The sequence below is a fragment of the Rattus norvegicus genome, chromosome 5 (genome assembly GCF_036323735.1).
Source record: "Rattus norvegicus strain BN/NHsdMcwi chromosome 5, GRCr8, whole genome shotgun sequence".
In the NCBI taxonomy this organism is placed as follows: Eukaryota; Metazoa; Chordata; class Mammalia; order Rodentia; family Muridae; genus Rattus; species Rattus norvegicus.
In genome coordinates this window covers 153284034-153306645 of record NC_086023.1, presented here as the reverse complement: position 1 = coordinate 153306645, position 22612 = coordinate 153284034, and the positions used below count along the sequence as shown (strand labels likewise).

At 51.3% G+C, this 22612-nt stretch overlaps 1 protein-coding gene across 2 annotated transcripts in view; it reads right to left on the bottom strand.

Moving 5' to 3' along the window:
• Positions 1 to 22612, bottom strand: part of Myom3 (myomesin 3) — a 50542-nt gene that overhangs the window by 20202 nt on the left and 7728 nt on the right. For both annotated transcript variants that reach the window (NM_001107987.2, NM_001372118.1), the window contains exons 6-20: positions 18836 to 18931; positions 18034 to 18122; positions 15865 to 15909; positions 15281 to 15421; positions 14075 to 14236; positions 13458 to 13599; positions 11648 to 11847; positions 10444 to 10497; positions 9819 to 9946; positions 6483 to 6666; positions 3817 to 3991; positions 2484 to 2605; positions 1931 to 2118; positions 1580 to 1706; positions 341 to 519 (exon numbers count right to left, since the gene is read on the bottom strand). In NM_001107987.2, coding sequence (NP_001101457.2) covers positions 341 to 519; positions 1580 to 1706; positions 1931 to 2118; positions 2484 to 2605; positions 3817 to 3991; positions 6483 to 6666; positions 9819 to 9946; positions 10444 to 10497; positions 11648 to 11847; positions 13458 to 13599; positions 14075 to 14236; positions 15281 to 15421; positions 15865 to 15909; positions 18034 to 18122; positions 18836 to 18931 — 2032 coding nt within the window. The remainder of the gene's footprint in view (positions 1 to 340; positions 520 to 1579; positions 1707 to 1930; positions 2119 to 2483; positions 2606 to 3816; positions 3992 to 6482; positions 6667 to 9818; positions 9947 to 10443; positions 10498 to 11647; positions 11848 to 13457; positions 13600 to 14074; positions 14237 to 15280; positions 15422 to 15864; positions 15910 to 18033; positions 18123 to 18835; positions 18932 to 22612) is intronic.

The window sequence follows — 22612 nt, the reverse complement described above, 5'->3', positions numbered from 1 at the left end:
GTCACTTCTACAGCTGCAATTATAAGGAGCATATGCCACTGTCCTTGGGTCTCCTCACACATGTCTTATTATTTCCCTTGAAATCACAGAAGCAGATTTTGGGGGTCAAAGATGCATGTGTCTAAATGCTACTATAACTGATCGTTTCTCGGGTGAGTTTTTAGGAAGTATCTATCCAGCATGGATTAGGTATTGCCACCAACCAGCCAAACCTACTACCATGTGGCCCTGAGCAAGTCTCTCTCTCCCGTCCTCTGCTGCTATTAAGTAAAGAAATGCCTGCTGAGAACTATTGAAGTCTGCATGCTGTGGCAGGGAGGAGAGAGGGGCAAGGACTCACCCTGAGGTGAGTGTCGGAGGTGGCATCTGGGGTGACCGGCTTCCACTCCTCAGAGCCTATTTCCTGGAAGCTGACACGGTAGCCTGTGACTGGCCCAGCTCCGATATACAGTGGGGGCTCCCACTGCAGCATCACGGAGGTGGCCTGAATCTCAGATGCCCTCACATCATATGGGGGACCTGTCGGGAAGGAAATATGAGCAAAGATGTGGGTTTGTTTGGCCAGGCAACAACCAGCCAACTGTCCATCTTTCTAGCCAGCCAGCCAGCCAGCAAGCTCAGCAGTCAGTGTAGAAGCTGGCAGATGCCAGTTAACACGAAGTCTGGAAGCACTCTCTTTGGGTGTGTGGGACTTGGCCAGCTTTGGTTTCCCAGTATTTGACCTTGGCCCTGACGTTTGGTTAACTGTTTAAAATATGCTCCACATCACCTCCTCCCAGAAGCCTCCTTGACCTTCTTCTCCACTCCCCGTCTGAGACAGCGTGAACCCTCCCAGATTTTTGCCATTTTAGAGTCAAGGGTGGAGGCTGAGGTCATGACCTCCGGAGACAGACTGCCAGGGACATGTCTCAGCTCTACCCTTTCCAGTGTTGGGGACTCGAGGGGTTATTTAGCCTCTGTGTTCCTGTCTCCTTGCCTCTCAAGAGAAGCAATAACTGCTCTTATTAGATGGGGCTGTGAAGGGCAACAGAGAGGCCGTTCGCAGAACGCACCCACACAGCAAACCCTAGGGGATCCCATAGGCTAACAAATGCTCCACCACCATGGAGTTCTTCCCAGCATTTGCGGAAGGTTCTCTGGGGAACACAGAATCGAGACAAACCAGGGGAACGTGGCAGCAGAGACCGTTTCTTCCTGGGAGAGCTAAGAGGCTCATTTGTGAGAGAGCAGAAGGTTAAAAGAGCAGTGTTCAGAGTGGACGACTATCTCTGTATACCGGGTTTAGGGGTGGTGAATTGAAAGACCCGGGCAAGCCAGGAACTGACTATTCTGACAGTGTGACCTGGGGATCAATGAAGTATCTGGCCAGAAAGAGTTCAGACGATGTCAAGGTTGGGGACAGCAGTGCTGTGGTTAGGGACAGGCAGGCTTAAGATAGTCTGTGTCAGGCTTTACAGGGTCAGCCTGTGTAAAATGTGGGGTCTGGACTAACAGGGCCAGGGCGGGCAGTGGCATCCACGTTGTTGCTGTGATGAGGGAGGGTGGGGACAAGTCTGGGTACAGGCTCTCAAGCTCTTACCTGGTTCCGGCATCGTCCACTCTTTGCACTCAAACAGGCTGCTGGGTGCCGACAGCTCGCCAATGCCTGCCCAGTTCATGGCCCGGGCTCGGAACTCATAGAAATGGCCTTCATGAAGGTTGGTGACCTACAGAGGTAGAAAGCCAGACAGGGTGCAAGCTGAGGCTGGGGCAGAGAAGGGGGCTGGGCATCACGGCAATGGGCCAGCCAGAACAGGAGACCTGTGGGAGCTTCCGATGGACTGTTCCAGGGGCTCCTGGGCAGCAGAGCCCGGGGAATGCAAAGGCTTCCCAGGATGCTTTTCTGCCCTGTGCAGTGGTGATAGAAGCTGAGCCCATTGTCCAGCCTCACCTTGCACACTCGGCTTGGGTTGGGCTGATGGCTGACTGGGTGCCAGTCTAACTCCTCTGAATCATGCTGGTCCACGTAGTAGCCCAGGATCTTGCCGCCTCCTCGCCGCTTGGGGGGTTTCCATCCAATGACCATTTCATTCTTCCCACAGTTTAGGAGTGCAAAGTCATATGGGGCCGATGGGGTGGCTGTAGGAGGCAAGGACTGAGGAGAGGCTCCCTAGGGTGGTTTTACTGGGCAGTGGGGCTCCAGGAAGCCTCCCCTGAGGGTGCCCACTCAGATCTAGGAGCCCTCTCTGAGCCAGAAGTGTCTTGCTCCCTTGAAGGGTGTCTTGGAGTCTCATCTCTGAGCCTGGGAGCCTTCCCACTGCCTAGAGAGACCCAGGATCAGGATACGCAATGACTTTTGGTCACTGTCCCCTGACTTTCTCCTTGAGGGAAAGGGTGAGCAGAGAGCTCCAGTTCCCTTGACAGAGGGTTGGAATCAGACCTTCCAAGGCACGGCCAGGACAGGCTTCCCTGAGCATTGCATGTGGGTGCCAGCCTAGACTCACCTAGAGCTTGCTTGACCCTGATGGGCTGTGTTACAGCTGAACTCTCGCCAACCCCAGCCTCGCTGACCGACCTGATGCAAAATTCGTACTCCTTCCCAGTCCTCAGCCCTGGAACTGTGAACCTGAGAGAGAAAAGTTCAGCTGTCAGGAGCATCCAGAGAGCTGACATTATCTGAATCAATCACCTTGTGGGAGAAATGGTCAGCAGCGGGATAGGAGTAGAAGGTTCTAGGCTGGGTTGGGGATTTAGCTCAGTGGTAGAGCACTTGCCTAGCAAGCGCAAGGCCCTGGGTTTGGTCCTCAGCTCCGAAAAAAACAAAACAAAACAAAACAAAACAAAAAACCAAAAAACAAGGTTCTAGTCTAAAGTACTGCCTCAGTCTTATATGATATATGAAACGGCCCACGGAGGATGTTGTCCTTCGGGTTGTAAAGAATACCCATTCTTCTAGAATCTCTCACCCACATGCAGAGATGAGGGGCTGGGGGATGGCACTCTGGGTAAAGTGTGTTCCACACAAGCCTGAGGAAATGAGCTTGGTTCCTAGCACCAATACAATCGCGGAGTGTGGTTGTGTGTATGTATGACTTCCGCTCAGGGTGTATGTGTGAGGGCAGAGACAGGGTCCCTATGGTTCACCGACCAGCCAAGCCAAGTCAAGTAGTGAACTCCAGGTTCATTGAGAGACCCTGCCTCAGAGAATTAGATAAAGTGTTGTACAGAGAACTCAACCTGACCATCTAAGTTTGCTTTCTAGGATCCACATGATAGAAAAAGAACTTCCACAGGCTCTGACCTCAATATGCGCCCGGGTTGATAAATAAACATAATTTAAAAACATTTTCTTAAAGGTAGGACTAGGGAGACGGCTCGTTGCACAGCAAGCTTGAGGACACAAGCTTGGCTCCTCAGCAGCCACAAAGAGCTGGATGTGGTAGTTTGCAGTTCTAGTCCTCCAAAACAGGATGGGGAACCAGGTAGGAGAATTGCCCGGGGCTCACAGGTCAGCTACCCTGATGTACACAGCGGTGAACAAGAGACCCTGTCTCAAACAGGTTGGGAGATGAGGACCGACATTAAAGGTTGTCCTCTGACCTTCAAATATTCGGGATGGTATGCGCGCGCGCGCACGCGCACACACACACACACACACACACACACGAACATGTGCATGTGTGAGCATATGCGCATACACAGATTGACTGTGGAAGACATCATGTGTCAACCTCTGGCCTCCACACTCATGTGCACAAACCTATGTGTGCACACACGGAACTTAGAGCAGTGGCCGGCCTGGCGTATCCTGGCCAGCAGCCGGTGACACAGACTTACTTGGTGTCCTGGATGGGCTTGTTGTTCACTGTCTGCCACTCTGATGCTCCTGCTTCTCGGGAGTAGATGTAATAACCCAGGAGTTCCGAGCCACCATCCACAGGCTCCCAGGTAAGGGACACAGAGGTCTGAGTGTTTCGGAAACTTTGAACTTGAGCCGGAGGAGGGAGGGTCGCTGGGAAACAGAGGAGCAGAGGGAGGACACTGAGTTATGGTTCTGATAGATGAGGAGGCAGGGAGGAGGAGCATGGGGGATTTGGGAGGACTTCCACAGCAGTCAAAGCAGTGGCTAGATTCCAGACCTGCTACAGAGCTTTGGGACCACTCAAGCTGTCACTCATTCTCTTGTCCTACAAGCCGTCTTATTTCCTAACTCAAGCTCTAAGGCCTTCTACATTAATCCCAGTCAATTGCTCTCTCCCCCTCTTCTTCCTTTTCTCTCCCTCCTTCCCTCCCTCCTTCCCTCCTTCCCATTTACCCGTTTCCAATCCTTAATTTCAGTCCTTTCCCAGCTTAATTTCAGAGCTTAATTTCCCAGCTTTTCCCAGTCCTTAATTTCAGTCTTAGAAACAAATCCCCCAAACAACTTGATTTTCTATTCTTGAAACTTCTGTACTGATTTTTAAAAAAGATTTATTTATTGATTATATATAAGTACACTGTTGCTGTCTTCAGACACACCGGAAGAGGGCATCAGATCCCATTACAGATGGTTGTGAGTCAACATGCGGTTGCTGGGATTTGAAATCAGGACCTCTGCAAGAGCAGTCAGTGCTCTTAACCACTGAGCCATCTCTCCAGCCCTGTGTACTGATTTTTATGGTTCCCAATGACAAACTTGCTTGAGTTGGGACTTCTGTGACTTGCTAAATGGATGGACAGATGTTTGTATGTATATATGGAGGTATGCATGCATATAAGATGGATGAATGAATGGCTCTGTGTGTGTATATGTGTGTGTGTGCATATATGGGGTGGGTGGATGAGTGCGTGTGTATATATAGGTGTGTGTATTCATGTATGGAGTGGATGAGTATGTCTGTACATATATGAGGTGTGTGTGTACATGTATGGGTTGTGTGTGTGCAAGTATGGGGTGTGTATGCATGTATATGAAGTGTGTGAGTGTGTGTGCATGTATGCGGGGTGGGTGAGTGTGTATGTGTATGTGTGTGTGCATGTATGTGGGTGTATGGGTGGGTGAGTGGGTGAATGGGAGGGCTGGGTAGAAGTTGATGATCTTGGTGTTCACTATTGTGACCCCCACAGGAGAAGCCATGAGGAGAGGGGCATTTTCTCCTTCCTCTTTTCCTTCTTTATCTCTCTCTCTCTCTCTCTCTCTCTCTTCAGTAAAATCTACTTTTATAATACAAAGAAATGTCTTTTATTTTTTTCTCCCCCTTTTCAACTTTCCTTTCTTTTCCTGAATTGTACCAGTGTCTTCTCCTGATCTAGCTGCTGCGGGCATCTAATCACAAACCATTCACTGATGAGGCCCATAATCAAAGTTAAATGTTGATGAGACCAGGATCAAAGGAAAATACTGACTGCCCACTAACTCATCATGTGTGCTACAGACACACAGACTACGGTGCTTTGAATGAGAGTGGCCCCCATAGGCTTATCTAGGTGAATGCTTGGTCACCAGGGAGTGGAACTGTTTGAGAAGGATTGCAAGGATCAGGGGGTGTGGCCTTGTTGGAGGAAGTGTGTCTCTGGGGGTGGGCTTTGAGGTTTCAAAAGTCCATGCCAGGCCTAGTTTCTTTCCAGCAGCGTGTCTGCCTGTGTGCTGCCATGCTCCCAGCCATGATGATAATGGACTAACCTCTGAAACTGTAAGCAATACTTTCTTTTGTAAGAGTTTTCTTGCTTGGTTATGGTATTTCTTTACAGCAATAGAGTGGTGACTAATACACACAGACACAATTTATATATAAACGTATATGGTTTATATGTTGAGTGTAAATGTGTGTGTGTGTGTGTGTGTGTGTGTGTGTGTGTGTGTGTGTGTGTGTGTAATTGAAGCAGGGCAAATCCAGGGCTCCGATGTTCTCTCCAGGCAAGACCTACAGCCACCAGACTTTTCTGGGACAGCTCCTCAAGGGATGATGGCTACACCAGGGAGCCTTCAGATCTGATTCTCCTCAAAGAATGGGAAACCTCAGAATCCAGAGGCTTTAAAGTAGGAGTGGCCTTGAGAAATTAGGGTAGGATGGAGCCGCCATGGGGAACTCAGGAGAAGTCAAAAGGTGGGGGAGGCAACTGTCACCAGGGCTCCCAGAAGGGTGAGCTTGGCAAGCGACCACACTAGGTCTGCCTGGAGAGCCAGTTTTCATATGGTCTGGCCATTGTGGAGGGAGTGGGGCCTGTGTAGGAAGTCCACCCATGTAAGAGGCTCAGCAGAGACCTTAGGACTGAGGGTCACTCACTCACTAGCACCTGTGGACCATTCATCTAGAGAGAACACCCATCACTCCCCAAGCCTGCTGCCCAGAGAAACATGATTTCTGACACCTCAAAACTCTATAGGTTGGAGGCCATATTGCTTTTCAGCTGCAGTGGTAGGGAAGCAGGCAAGGCCCCTCTCTGAAGCCTGAGTTCCCAGCCCAGGTTTGACAGTCTAGATAGTCTGTCTTTGTCTTCCATGGAGCAGCGTTACTTGGTACCTGGCTTGCCCTTCAGGGTGATAGGCTCGCTGGGTTCTGAGGGATCACTCATGCCGTACTGGTTCAAGGCTCTCACTCTGAAGACATATGATTTCCCCTTCTCCAAGTCCAGGAGGGCGAATCTTGGGGACTTGATGGGTGTTTCTGAGCTGATGGCCTCCCAGGTTCCACTGCCTATGACAGACTGAAGAACAAGAGAGGCCGGAGTGGGCTTAGCGGCTTCTGGAGCCTGGCTGTGGGCTGGGCCCTAGCCCTGCTGGCTTCTAGAGCAGCTGTCTGCAGCGTCAATGGCCCCTGAGCATCTGATTCCTCCTCTGTCTGCTTCCTCAACCTCCCCACTCTGATGCCTGCTAAGCCCCTCACTTAAGGCATGGCCAGTCCTAACTGTGGGTTCCACTGTAGCTCACACAGTACTAATGGCATTCAGACCTGCAGTCACTTGGGCCCCAGCCCTTAGAATGGGAGACCCTGATCTATGTGTTAGCCACGAGGCCAGTGGACTCCACCTTCAAAACACATCCAGGGTCTAATTCTAACTCTTTACCTCTCACTTCCCGACACACCCTTGACTCAGGGCAGCTTCTCTGGTTGCCTGAATGACTTGTGTAGTTGACCCCTGACACTTTAACTTTTAACTTTTCCTTCCCTTTTGTCTTTCTTCTCTTCCTTCTTACCTCCTGTCTTTTTGCTATCTTTTTTTAATTAAAAAACATTTTATTTGTATGTGTGTGTGTATGTGTGTGTGTGTGTGTGTGTGTGTGTGTGTGTATGCACATGTGTGCGCACGAGAGAAAGAGAGAGAGGGGGAGAGAGAGAGAGAGAATCCAGAGGCCAGAAGGGGGCATCCAATTCTGTGAATCTGGAGTTACAGGTGCTTGCGAGGTGCTCTGGTTGTCTGATGACTGCCAAGTCATATCTCCAGTTCCTTTTTGATTTTTGAGACAAGATTTCATGTAGTTCAGGCTGGCCTAAAACTCAGCTGAGGCTGGTCTTGAACTCTCGATCTTCTAGCCTCTCCCTTCTAAGTGCTGAGATTACAGGCACGCACCACCATGCCTCACTCCGGTCTTTTCTTCACAGGCTGTCAGAGCGACTTCTATAGCCACTGTCTATGACTGCTGTCTGCTCAGAACCCTTCCAGGCTCCCACGTCCTGTTACAAACGCTGCGACTTGCTTCCTATCCGGCCATAATTTACTTTCCTTTATCCACTACATTAGTCTTGGGTCTTCCTGTTGCTCTCCAGAGGCCCCGGTCTGCTCTCTGGGCCTTTGTACTTTGCTGGAGCCTGTACCAGGAATGTTCTAGAATGTCTTGGCTCCTTACTAAGAACTGGGAAGGCCTCCAGTCATACCTAAGACTCCAGAAGCCTCCCATTTTACTTCTCATTCCTTGGTACCCAGACTTTTGTCCTCAGTTTGTTTCTCAGACGCCCCACCTCACCGTATCCCTAGGGTCGGTCGGTCTCAGCCCACGTGAGGAGAGTGGATGACTAAGGCAATGAATTCTCAGGAAGGCCCTGCAAGGTGGATGGTAATTTCCTCACCAGGGAGGGAGTGGGGGTGTTGAGGTTTTTCCGATAACATGTCTGTACTCGCCCATCAAGCAGGATCTGGACAGGGCGTGCAAACTCGTGTGAGCTGCACGAGCTCCCTTTTCTCTTCACTGTATCAGTGGCCCAGAAGGCAACTGTTCCCATGCCTCTGGAAAATGGAGGGTCACCAGCCACAGTGCAAACCCTCTGACCCTGCCTCCCTGGTTCTTCCCCAAGGCCCACATGGCTGTCATGGCCAAAAAAATCACCACAGGCTTCAGTGGACGCTACCATGCACTTCCTGTGTGCTGGGCTCTGTTCTCTGCACATTCGGGTGACACACGCATCAGATCTATAAGGTGTATATTGTTATTATGTATACTGTACCAGGGGAGAAACTGAGGCACAGAAGGGCGAACACAATTTGCTCAAGGTCACACTGTTACTGACTAGCGGAGGCAGGCTTTGAGCCCAGGCAGCCTGACCCCAAGGTCAGATCTGATTCCCACAGTCTAGGAAACAAATATCTTTTGCACGTATGTTTGTGTGTGGGGATAGCATGTGCCCGTGTGTGGAAGTATGTGTGTGTATGTGTGTGTGTGTGTGTGTGTGTGTGTGTGTGTGTGTGTGTGTGTGCAGCCAGATGTTGACACTTTTCCTCATTTGTTTTCTACCTCGTTTTTTTTTTTCTTTCTTTTTTTCGGAGCTGAGGACCGAACCCAGGGCCTTGCACTTGCTAGGCAAGCACTCTACCACTGAGCTAAATCCCCAACCCCTTCTACCTCTCACTGAACTCTGAGCTTATTCACTGGCTAGGCTGAATGGCCAGAGCAGATCCTTCTGAATGCATTCATGAGGTAACAGAAGCTCACCGCCACGATGGTTTTCTATGTGGATGCTGGGTATCCAACAGTAAGTATTTTAACTGTCTTCCCAGCTCCACACATATTCAACTATCTCCACTTCTCTTAGGCCAGAGAATAAGGGCTATTTATCTGTTAGGTGAAGAGAGACTCTCTGGATAATCAGATATGGGGATTCCTCCCTAGACATTTTGAATTTATGGATTCAGTTAAGGCCTTGGGACATCTACTAATTCAGACTCTGCCTTCAGGGAGGAGACTGAGCCGCAGTTTCCAGCTCTGTAGTACCATATTCACAGCCCGGCTATGTGTGGTACTCTCCCCTCACCCTCTCTATTCCCCCACACCCCTTATCTGCCCACCCCTACCCCTCACCCCCTGGCAGACTTTCCAATCTAAGATGGAGGACGCCGAGTCACTGACGAGCTTAGAGAATTGGCTGAGGCTCTTACAGCAGAGATTTGACTGACTCCCGTCAATGCTGTCCTCTGATCGGCCTTGTCACCTTCTGGCTCCTTCACAGTCTCTCCAGCTCTGTCTCTGTCCCTAGTGAGTATGGCTTCCTAGAGCTAGACATGCCCCCCCCCACCCCTGTCTGATAAATACAGGCCTCGCTTCCCACCCAACATAGCTTGGAGCACTGGCCCCTAAGTGTGCCTCTATGCCATTGACCTGGGGGTACGGCGGTGTGCGGTAAACCAGTGGATTTCATTACTGTTATAACTGTCTGACCGTAGGGAACATTATTTGTGAGTATCTAGACTTTCACCATGTAGTCCATCCTCCTGCCTCAGAGTAAGGCTTTGCTCAGGCCCTTCCAGGCAGTAATTCCCATCTCTGAAGATACCAAGGCTGTTCCTGGGGTTCTCCACATTCTGCTCCTCCTCCACAGACCCCAGAGCCTGCCTATCCTGGGGGTGTTCCTCGCTCCCATCGGTACCTTTTCCAGAGTGTAAGTCAGTGGGGCTCTGCCCCGGGGGTGTGGCTCCTCCCAGCTCAGAACTGCATAGGTGTCTCTGATCTCGCTGGCGTGGACATTGGTTGGGGCTGAGGGAATGGTCACAGCGTCTGGAATGAAGAATCAATTAAAGGAGAGATGAGTGGGCTCTCAAAGAGCCTCAAAGACCCCTAATTTCAGCCCTGCATTCCACAGAGGGTGCTAGGAAGCATGGGATGGTGGGGAGGGGAGGGAGGAGATTGTCCTAATCTATCCAGCAAACCTGGACAGAGCCAGTACCAGACTCCGGTCCCCTGAGGCCTTGCCCAGGTCTCTTCCCTAGAAACTCATTTATTCCACACAGAAGCACAGCCAGTCAGTCTACAGTGACACACACACGCACACACACACACACACACGCGCGCACACACACACACGCGCACACACACACACACGCACACACACACACACACACACACACACACACACACACACACTCACACACACATTCTTGGTTTCCTCTGGCTAGACCCTCCTACACCCTGAAGGTGACTAGCCAGCTCCCTGTTCAGTCAGCCAATGCAGGCAAGCTCCAGAACTGAGCAGAGCCAGGGAAGCTCACACATACCTTCAAAATCGTTCTTGCTGATGGTGATCTTGCGGCCCAGGTCAAAGGGAATCTCTAGGAGGCCGGATGGAGCATAGGGGATCAGATCAGGAGTCGTCAGTGAGTCACCTCAGGTTCTGTATCCTGCCTGGTCCTGCTTGGCCTGGCAGCCCTAGGTCTGGGCCTGTTGGGTCTAGCTTTCTTGGAGTCCAAAGTGGGTACTTGCTCGTGGTAGATGGAGAAAGACACTGGGGCTGTGTGCTTGGACTCCATGGAGTTGGGGCAAACCCAAGCAGGGTGGTTTCTAAGGTCTGGGAGAGCTGTGTCTCCAACACCCCCAGATATAGGGCTTTTGAGGGCACCTCAAGTAGCAGCTCTGATTGGAGCTTGGATAGGTGTCTGTTGGAAATGGGTTTGGTGTCTTCCATCAGACTAGCTGTTTCTTCCCTCTCTGAGGATGGGTTCCTAAAGACAGGACTGTGCCTCCTCCATCAGACCAAGGGTACCTAAGTGTAAGACTATGAGTTCTCATCACAGTAGGCCCTGGGCACTGTCTTCTCTGTCTGAGACTAGGGCTTCCTGGAGTCCCTGTGATGGTTAATGGTTTATTTTTATTTTTTTAAAGATTTATTTATTTATTATACATAATTTCACTGTAGCTGTCCTCAGACACACCAGAAGAGGGCATCAGCTCTCATTACAGATGACTGTGAGCCACCATGTGGTTGCTGGGATTTGAACTCAGGACCTCTGGAAGAGCAGTCAGTGCTCTTAACCGCTGAGCCATCCCTCCAGCCCATGAGGGTTGATGTTAGACTGTCAACTTTGTTTATAATTACCATGGCAACAAACCTCCGAGTGTCTGTGAAGGAGTCAAATGAAATGGAAAGACCCTTCCTAAGCATGCGTCTCACCATTCTATGGGCTGGGGTCCTGGACTTAGTAAAAAGAAGAAATTGAGACAGCCAGTGGTGGTCATGCCTCTCTGTGGGCTCATGGCTCATCTGCTGTGATGGACTGTACCCTCAAACTGGAGCCCAAACAAGCACTTCCTTTCTTAGGTTTTTTTTTTTTTTGTTTTGTTTTGTTTTTTGTTTTTTGTTTTTTTTGTTAGGTAGCTTTGCCACAGCAGTTTCAAGGGGAAACCAGGCCACCTCTTCCTGCCTGAGGCAGTCCCTTCTGAGTGCACTGCCTGAGTCCCTACAATGCTCCCTCAGGATCTTACCCGTCTTCTTCTGGACTGTATCATAGTCACCCATGACAACTGCTGCTGAGGCCTTGGAAGGGAGACTGGTGCCGGCCTTGCTGATGGCTCGCACTCGGAATCGATAGCTCTGCCCTTCAATGAGGCCTTGGATCGGGCACCGGCAGGTTCCCCCAGGGGTCTTAAGGCAGGGCACCCACTCCTCTGAATCACCCTGGCACCTGTGGAGACAGACCCTGGCTTTCAGCCCTTCTTAGTCTATTTCCTGTGCACAGGCTGCAGCTCCCTTGTGACCATGCGAGTTTTCTCCCACGTAGAAGCCTTGCTCCAGCAGAGACCTTGACACCCTTCACTGTCTCCCACCACCACACTGATTGGAAGAGCCTGCCATGTCCCTGTCACCATGATGGGCCCTTCACACCTACCGCCATTTTGTTCTCCCCTGTCCTTACCAATCACTCCGCAATGGAGAGAGAATATCTTGCCTATTGCATGGATACATTACCTGTCTATTAAAAAGCCTATGGCCTATGGCTTAGGGAGGAAGGATGAGAGCCAGGTAAGATCCACCGGGCAGATGTAAGGAGACAGATGAATGGTACCTGACCTGAGCACAGGTAACTAGCCACGTGGCAGAATGTAGGCTAGAACAAATGGGTTATCTCAAGTTGTGATTCTAGTCAGAGAAGAGCCTAGCTATGTGGACAAGGCATTTGTGAATATATTTTGAATCTGAGTCTTATTTCTAGGAGCACGGGGCTGGGAGGAAGAGGCAGACCCTAACTTCTACAGGGCATACATACTTAGAGAGCTAGGAAACTGAGTGCAAGCCAAGGAACACACACGGCAGTCACTAGGCCCACTCCTCTTAGGCCTGGTTTTCTCACTAGCTCCAACGTCAGTGTTTATAGCACACGGAGGTAGTAGTGAGGTCTGTCTCCCTGCCCACCCTTCCATAGCACATGAATATTGAGGTGTCTCTCCGCCCACCCTTCCCCTATCAGTGTATCCCTCTCTGGCATCTGACCTAGCCACCAAAGGTACAGGTACCCAGGCTTCAAAGTCCTTAACAGTTTGTACCAGAATTCTAGGCATCGATGAGAAAGAGATTTGAAAACCTGGACACCTTTGCACTGTCCCCAGACTGTTTCTTACAGGCAGGCCCTTGCCTAGTTCTGAGAATCAATGTTGAATGGAGGGGGCTGGTTCTGATGCTTTGATCAGGAATCTGTGTTACAGTCGCTGAAGGTCCTCGCCCCCAATTGGTTTTTGATCTATCAATAAAGACACCAGTGGCCAATGGCTGGGCGGAAAGAAAAAGGCGGGGACTTCCAGGTTCCCACAGGTAGGAGAGAAGAAGAGAATCAAGATTCTTGGGGGAGAGAGATGGGACAGACGTAGAGCTGCAGGGGAGATCTTCCAAAATGTAGGCAGAAAAGGAGAGTAGTCCCCAGAAGGGCATCCCGAAAGCATCTTGGGAAGACCAATGGGCTTCTCCGAAGGTAACTGAACAGCAAAGTTAAAGGTAGATTTGGAAGGTGTTTAGCCAGGACCAATGGAGGGAAGGGCACACTAGCCATGGGAGGCTAGTACCCAGCCACTGAGCTAAAAGCATATTAAAAATAAACTAACGTGTGTATGTATTTCATCCACGGATCCGAGATGACTCCTGAATGGGTGTGCACCTGCAAATCGCCAGGAGCTCAAAACGGTTTAACAAAACAACATGCTAGCATGGAGTTTGCTTTTTCTACCTCTTGTGCACCCCCTCCCATCTGCTGTTAGTCAGTACCCTGCCCAAGGGGCTCTGCCACACCAGAATGCAACTCACAGCTCAATGGAATAGCCAGTAATGGTGCTACCCCGGGTGTCGCTGGGTGGCACCCACGTCAGGGTCAGGCAGTCTCTATGCACATTCAGACACCGGACATTTAGTGGGGAGCCTGGGGCTCCTGGCTTCTCAGCTGCAGCATCTGAATCCCAGAAATAAAAAAAGGGTTCATCCTCAGCCTGAGACCATTTGAGAGCTGGATGTCCATACCCCCAACCCATTTAACCTCCTCTTCCCTTGAGTCCTCCAGGGTCTCAGTTCTGACCTGGACAGCCAGTGCTGGGGACTAACCTGGCCGCCACTACACAGCAGCATCTGGGAGTGCCCGTCTTTTACCAAGGACCTGAACAGTTGACCATGTCAGAGGCTGAATATAGACAGGGTCAAGACATCAACAGTAAGGAGGACCTTCCAACACTGTACAGAGCCCTCCCTCCTGGTCCCCACCACTCCTAGTCCCCACCACGCCTCCTCTTGGAGACTGTGGAGACTTGGCTGTGTCCTTTAGATCCACAGAATGCTACTGCAGGGACTCTTATAGACCAACCCCGGCCTCCTCATAAGAGCAACTCAAGTTCCGAGAGTGCAGGAGCCTTGGATGAAGAGGTCCCCCTTACCTCTTATAAAGACGTAGGCACTCTGCTCCTGCGGCCCAAAGGGAGAAGAAACTCGGATGGTGTAGAACCCCTCATCCTCCTTGTAGGCACAGGACACCTTCACGGATGCCTGGCGGTCTGCGTAGAGTATCTGCCTGCGTGTTGAAGACCTCAGTAGCCTGCCTGTGGATGGGAGGAAGGACCAGTGTGAACTCATGGCGGGGGGAATCCTGGCCTCACCCAGGAGCTCATAGAAGCCTGTGGCTTTGGAGACCCTGGAAGGTGCAGGAGAGGGCTGGTGTGGCTGAAGGTTGAGGCTCAGGTGGGTGGTGGATGTAGGTGTTGAGGGCTTTCAGAGATCTGACTTCATGGACTCTGAACTCTCCTCAAAGAGATCAGAAGGACAGAATCAGGGCTCAGTGAGGGTGGGGTTGAAGGAGAGTGTTAAGGGTTAGGAAGGCAGTGAGCAGGAGGATAACTAGGGGGGCTGTGGGAAAGAGGAGCCTGCGTGAGCCTCAGTAAGGAGACTCAGCGGACAGAAGTAGTGTTTGTTTTTTGAGATAAAGTCTCCGGCAGCCTATGTCTCCCTCTGACTCCTGAGTGCTGGGATGATAGCCATACACTTTCACACCCCATTTATGGGGTCCTGGGGATAGAACCCAGCTTCGTGTATGATAGGCAAGCACTCTATCCACGTAGGTAGTGGGCCTTACTGAGAGATAAGAGCTCACTAAAGGACCAGGGTCTCACACAGTGAGGAGGGCAGAGGTCAGTGGAGAGACTCCAGTCTGTGACCTTGTGTGGTGCTCTGGGAGCAGCCTTGCCCTGAGCTGCCTTGGAGAAAAGACCTTGCTCCTCCTCCCTGTCAGCACGCTGTTCCGAATGATAGACAGGTTTGGGAACACAGCCATCTGTTATTGCAGCTGTCCCTCAGGCTCCCCTACTCTACCCTGCTCAGCAGGTGCTACCTTCCTAGGCTCAGGGCAAGGGCACGAGGAGGGTAGGTGGCCGTGCTCCTTGCCCTTAGGCTGCAGGCCTGGTCATAGTCAGGATCAGGGGGCCAGCTGCCTGCTGTACTCACAGAGTAGCCTGCTCTAGCCCTTTTCCCGGGCCACCCAGGAGCTCTTTATTCTGAACATGTGTGTGCATGTGCTCGGGAGAGGGGCATGGCTGACCCCTGGGGTGGGGATGGGTGTTGTCCCTGGGTTGGGAAGTCCATGGGCTCACCATCTCTGAACCACTGGATTCTCTCCTCAGCTTCTAACACATCATCTGAGAACAAACAGGTCAGGGAGAAGGGCTCTTTCTCTTGGGCAAAGATTGGCTTCAACACCGATGTAAACTCCACGGTGGGGCCGAACATAGATCCTAGAAACATGAGATCAAGGTCTTTTAAGACACCAACCTGTTCTGCGTCTAAATGGGAGCAAGGACTCTTCTGGGCTGTCCCATTCCTCTGGGTCAGGAGTCACAGTTTGTTCTCTTTCTTACAAGACGGGGTTCCTCCATGCAGAACTCTCTTTAAAGACCAGGCTGGCCTCAAACTCACAAAGTTCTAGCTACCTCTGCCTCCCAGTGCTGGGATTAAAGGTGTGCACCACCACAGCTGGTGATTTATAGTTCTTAAAGGTACATCAGTAGGGAAAAACGTCCTGGGGTGGGAAGGGGGAACCAAGAAGTCAGCTCGTCAGTTGGGGATCAGCACCTGTGACAGTCTTCCATCAAAGGATAGGCTTTGAGGGCAATGGGCGCTCTTCTGAGAAGGACTGTGGGGATCCCACATGCCCTGTTTCCATCCCCAGCCCACTTACGTTTAAAGATCTCTGAGTCGAAGCCAGCGTCTTTTCCCAGGTAAGCTGCCAAAATAAGACAAACGCAGCTGGGGACATCTCAGACCCCACAGTCCTCCTACACTTGGGGACATGGTCGTGGATGTGGGCTTGACTTCTGACTTGTCAGTGGCCCCTGCAACAGCTCTGGGGAAACCCCTTTATGTTCCTGTCCCTCAGTTTCTTCCTCAGCAAAATGGGAGCTGTAATTGCTCCTCAGTGGGGTGGGTTATGAACAAATTAGGTTTCATACATAAAGCCCCTGGTCAATGCCCAGCACACAGTAGGGGTTCCATAAATGCTGGTTTTTCTCTTCTGTCTGAACTTGCTATGGGATCATATAGAGTCCTCAAGGGGGAAATCCTGGCCAGACTTTGGAGGAATCATCACTGATAGGGTTGGCTGGAGGTTCAGAGTGAAGTGGACATGACCCCCAGAGACAGCTAAGAGCAACTGCCTGCTAGCTTAACTCTGTCAACTTTCACAGATGGGGAAACTGAGGCCGAGTTACCCAGCTAGCCCCAGTAGTCTGAACCATGATGTGCTCCTGGCCCCCAGAGTGAGGTCTGGAAGGGTACGGGTAGGTTCCAGGTGATACACAGAGCTGGCGGGAGACTCGGTGTTAGACCCTGGGATCCTGTCTCCCAGCAAGGGAATACGCATAGAGACCCCCGTGTCACCATGGAGACGGACAGAGGGCAGTAGCAGAGTCTCTGAGTTCATGCCTCCAGTGGGGATCTTTGAATTGTTGGCCTTGATGGAGAGAGGGAAGGGCAGAGGTATGGAAGGAGGGAGGGAGGCTGGATAGCGAGACACAGTGTATGACCTTGGGTTTCACTCTGGGCATAGCCTATGGGGCAGCTCAAATGTCTACACGGAGAACCTGGCCGGGTGACTGGGACAGCTGCCTCCCAGGAGCTATCTCAGGAATGCACAGACAGTAGAGGACTGCAAAGGACAGTCTAACAAGACTGTGACAGGCTAGGAGGGCAGGGCTGGACAGCTGCCCTGGTTGGGCAGGGGAGACAGACAGACGTGGGGGAGGGCAGAGAGGAACAGAGAGAGAGACAGAGATAAAGAGACAGAAATAGAGATGTAGAGATAGACACACACACACACACACACACACACACACACACACACACACACACTGAGAGAATAGACCACCTGGGGCCTCTCACTCCAAAGCCCTTAAGGCCAGGTATGGCATTCACAAAGGGACAAAAGACAACATCTTCTCCCAAGAGCTGCATGTCAAACTTATCTGCTGACCAGACATGAGCGTCTGGCTCCGAGAGGTTAGAGGCTGGTCCAGGCCCCCCTGAACCTAAGGCAGAGCCAGAATGGGAGCCCAGGTCTGGCTGAAGCCTATGTATCCGACCTGCTGTAAGCTGTGACTTTTGAATAGTCACAGAGCAATGTCAAGGAGGGATGAGTCCAATAGCAAAGCACACAGGAGAAAGCCAGGAGGGGCAGTGGGAAGGGAGTAGGGAGGGCACAGCCTTTGCTCCTGGATGCTCTCTTGGAGGCCCTCATCTGGGCCGGCTCTAACAGGCTATGGAGATGGACTGTCAAGGTCACCTGGAACAGTTGGCTGGGTTCTTCATGAAGGTCTGTCAGGGGCAGTGAGGCCTGAAACCCGGTCTGTTCTGTCCCCCACTTGTAGGACAGTCCCCCTTTCTTTTATTTTTTCTTTTTTTTCGGAGCTGGGGACCGAACCCAGGGCCTTGCGCTTGCTAGGCAAGCGCTCTACCACTGAGCTAAATCCCCAACCCCACAGTCCCCCTTTCTAATCCATTTACCTACGTCACACAAAGCTTAGTGACTGACCCATGCCTGCTTGACTCTGCAGACAGAGGTCAGGTCAAGGCCAGCATAGGATAGAGACAGACTGTATGTACTCGATGCATAATGAGAGCTCTGGGGAGGGGTGATCCTTCCTTTTCCTCCTGGTGGCTCTCCACACACTCCCCAGGGACAGAGCTTCTGTCTTCTCATCAACTTCCACCATCAACTCACCTAGTTGGCCTTGCTAGTCTGAGAGAGGAGGCTCCAGGTCCCCAGTCTCAGCTAAAGTACTATCTTAGGTTCATGGCTTTCTGATGGCCATCGGCTTGTGGGGCCTGGTCTGTTGGGGATGGATGGACTTACTGCGGATGAGGACTTTGGCAAAGGAAGAGGCCTGGCCAAAGGCGTTCTTCACCAGCACAGTGTAGGTGGCTGAGTCCTCAACCGTGCACCTGAAAAGGAGGGAGGGGGGAATCCCAGAGGATGCTAGGCTCCATGAGGAACACACACCCCGCTGGGTGTGGCACGCGGGGAAGACCCAGGGCTGTGTGTCTTTGGGATGGACCCTGGATTTCTGTGAAACACTAGGGATATGACACGGGAAAGGGCTCTGAAAACATCATGTAGCATACTGCCGCGTTATTACCAGAGAGGTGGAGCGATTCTCCCAGAGTCACACAGCAACTGACATTAACCCAGCTGTCTGCACCTCGTTCAGGCTCTGCCTTCCAGCCCTATTGACATCTCCACTTCAAAACTCATGAACAGAGTTTCCTCTGTTCACACTGGGCAGCAGACTTGCTGAGGCCTAGGTCCATGCCAGAGCCAGGTACAGTGCCCACACCTTCTATTTCAGGCCTGGGTCTCATCAGCAGCCAGAAGAACCCCACATGTGCCTCAGAGAAGCTTGACTGGTTCCTGTCCCAGGAACCCTGACGGAGTAGGCGGGAGAATGTGCCTCTCTGGCCCCATCAGCAAACCAAGAGCCCTTCGGTGCCCAGCGTTCCCTGGCACCTCAGGTAAGATCTCTCTTGCTCGATCCACAAGTTTCCCCCTGGTCCCTTAGGCCCTCTGAGGATGGCTAAATCGGGGTGCCAGAGCCCAGCCTCAGTGGTGTTGGGATCCGAGTCATGGGGGATGGGCCGCGCTCTGCCTGTGTTTTTACCTCCTGATCTCCAGGGTGAGCAGTCCGTAGTTGTTGGTGATTCGGTATTTGCCGGCAGGAAAGAGGCGGGGATCGATCTGGATGTCGTCCTTGTACCTGTGGAGACACAGTAGCTGTGGTGAGTTGGTGGGATGCAGCTTTCAGACCGGGATTCTAGCCTCGGCAATGTGCTGCTCCCCATCTGGCTACCCCCCTGGTGGAACTTTCACTGCCAGACTCAGTTGTCCTCATCTGGAAAATGGGAATGCATTGGGCTGGCCCTGTACATGGGGTTGCCTCTGCAGGGTTCCTGCGCCCCTGAGATAGGGTAACACTTCCTTGGTCCTGCTCACTGTAGATGCTCAAAGATCCGTTTGAGTCCGGAGTAGCTGCCGGAGGCGCTCCCGGGCACACCAGAGACAAGGCCTTGTATTTGAACTCCTCTTTGAGGGGCCTGTACCAATGAGAGCTCCAAGCCTCTCTTTATAACTCCCCAGGGCAGATGCTTATAAGTACTGCTATTTCTTTATTGAAGCTTTGAGAGTGGGTCTCATGTAGCCCAGGTTAGCCCTGATTTAGAAATACAGCCAAGGATGACCACAAACCACTAACACTCCTGCCTTTGTCTCTCAAATGCTAGGGTTGTAAAGTGTGCAGCTACCAAGCCTAGTTGCTGTTGCTTCCCCTTAGTTTTGAGATTGGGTCTCAAGTAGCCAAGGATATCCTTTTATTTAGAAACATAGCCGAGGATGACCACAGACCGCTAATACTACTGCCTTTGTCTCTCAAGTGCTAGGGTCACAAGTGTGCAGCTACCAAGCCTAGTTGCTGCTGCTTCCTCTTTCTCTCCTCTCCCACTCCCCCCCCATCCTTCTCTATCTCCCTCCCCTCTCCTCCATCCCCTTCCCCCTCTCCTCTTTCCAAGGTCCTCCTCCATCTTCTTTGGAGACAGGGTCACTATGTAGTTCATATGAGCCTTGGATTTGAGATCCTCAGGGATCAGCCTTTTGAAGGCTGGGGTAACAGGCATGCACCTCCACATCTGGCTTTCTTTCTCTAATTTTAGCTGTCAATTAAACCACCCAAGGAAAGTTAAAGGTCTTTGCCTGGAGCTGGGGGTGGGGTACAGGCTGCATGTGGGATGTTTGCCTAGACCATGCATGAGACCCAGAATTGTCTCAATGACACCGAAGGCTTTTTATTATGGACAGTGTTGGAACGCAAGCCTTGTGGGGCCTGCATCAGAGAGCATACATTGCTTTGCCATATCAGGGCCCTCTAAACCAGTGGTTCTCAACCTTTGGGTCGCAACCCCCTTGAGACTCCAGTGACCCTTTCACAGGGGTCGCCTGAGACCATCGGGAAATACAACTCATAGCAGTAGCAAAGTTACAGCTAAGAAGCAGCAATGAAATAATTGTATGGTTGGGGGTCACCACTATATGAGAAGGTGTATTAAAGGGCCCAGTGTTAGGGAGATTGAGAATCACTGTTCTAATGCTAAAGAAACAGGATTTATCCTGGAGCATCCCAAAATACTACCTGTCTTCTTGCCCTGCCTTTGGGAGGCTGGTTGGTCCTATGACAATGGTCAACAGCAAGTGGGGACAGGTGCCACATGGCCACAGCTGACCCATTTTGCATCAGTTTGACCACCTCTGTGTCCTGTGACTGGAAGAAGGCTGGGAGGCTGTGGACAGAGCAGCCAGTGGCTAGTGCTGTGTCCCAGTAAAATTAGGAGTTCTGGGTATCGGACCTGGATACTGGTGTTGTGTGTGTGTGTGTGTGTGTGTGTGTGCATGTGTGTGAGTGTGCATGTGTATGTGTGCATGTGTGTGCATGTGTGTGAGTGTGCATATGTGTGTGAGTGTACATGTATGTGTGTGCATGTGTGTATGTGCATATGTGTATGTGCATATGTGTGCATGTGTGTGCATATGTGTATGTGCATGCGTGTGTGCATGTGTGTGAGTGTGCATATGTGTGTGAGTGTGCATGTATGTGTGTGCATGTGTGTATGTGCTTGTGTGTGCATGTGTGTGCGCATATGTGTATGTGCATATGTGTGTGCGTGTGTGTGTGTGCATGTGTGTGTATGCATATGCATATGTGTATACTTCGGCTAGGCATTGACTCCTAGGCCTATAAGTGCTAGGCAAGTGCTGGACTCGAAACAACCTCTAGTTTTTTGTGTTCTGGTGGTGGCAGCAGTGGCAGTGTTGGTGCCTTGTGTGGTATGTGTGTCTCAGGGGTGAATGCAGAAATGCCTCTTCCGGCTCGAGCATAGACAGATGAGGTTGAAGAGGAAGGTGTCTTCTTGCAGACAGAGGGCGCCCCAGCCTCAGGACCAGCCTTCTTGGCCCTGGCCTGTTTCTCTGGCTGCTCTATTTATCTCCATGGCCACGGAACAGTGGCACATCCACGCTGTCCCCAGGCTGTACCCATTTAGGAAAGGGGCCCATCTAAGTCTCCTGTTGGGAGGGCAGTGCCTAATCTGGGCACACATCTCTCCAGGCTCCGAGGGCCAGGCCCACTAGCCACACCTGTCGGAAACATTCCAGACACCTCTGGCTGTCCAGGGTCTGCCTTCCTCTCAAGGCGCAGCAGCTGCCAGACCCTGAGCCTCATCCTGCCTGCCCCTCCAGCCTAGCAGCCTCAAGAAAGCGACTTACTATTTGCCTAAAATTTCCATTGTTAACTTTGAGATATTGCCTTACTGGGCAGCGCAGGTCAGTTTCAGACTTGTGGCCTTCCTGTGTTAGCCTCCAGAGGCCAGGGATCACAGGTTTGTGTCTCTATGCTTATTCTCCTGGTATATTTTGATTACATGGTCTATTCTTTCTATTCTAATCTATTCTATCTATCTATCTATCTATCTATCTATCTATCTATCTATCTATCCATCTACTTATTGTTTTTTGAGACAGGGTCTTACTCTTGTCCTAGAACCACTGCCTTGCCTTTTTTTTTTTTAATTAAAAAAAAAAACTTATGTGCAGGAGGTATGTGGGGAATTGTGTTAATGCAAAGCCCAAAGGAGCCAGAGTCTTTGACTTCCGTTGAGCTGGGGTTGTGGACAGTTATGAGCTACCAACACGGGTGCTGGGAATTGAACTCTGGTCCTTTGAAAGAGCAGTATTCATTCTTAACCATTAAGCCATCTCTCCAACCCTAGATTACATTTTTTTCCCTTTTTTTCGGAGCTGGGGACCAAACCCAGGGCCTTGCACTTGCTAGGCAAGCGCTCTACCACTGAGCTAAATCCCCAACCCTAGATTACATTTTTAAAGGGTACTTCTAGCAGTTGCTGTCTCCTCCCTTTGCCTTTTCCTAGCACGCCTCTGAGCACTGAGCTCCCCCAAATACCCAGGGGTATTCTTGGGTTTCTTCTTGTTCATGTGCGGCGGTCCCAAGTATGCACCATCCTGAGAACAGATCCCACCCCCACCCCCACCCCTGCCTGCCCTACGTAGCTAGTCCGTCCTCAGCAACTGTAACCAATTGCTCAGCCTGTCTGCCTCACTAGGGTAACGCTGCACGTTTGAGTCCTCTCAGTGCTTCTGCATCTAGGAAATGCTCAGTAGGTACTGAGTGAACACACTCTCCTGACAAGCCTGGCTCTTGAACAGGAACACGCCCTCAGAGACCAGTCTTATGGTTCTGATCCAGGATCACCAAGCCAGGAACCTCAGGGGTCACCAAGTCAGTGGGTCTGGCCTTGGCTTCTACCCTCTCAAGAACGCTTGGCTCTGTGGTGCTGGCCTTGCTAGCTGGAGCAGAAACCAGCCCCCCTCCTAG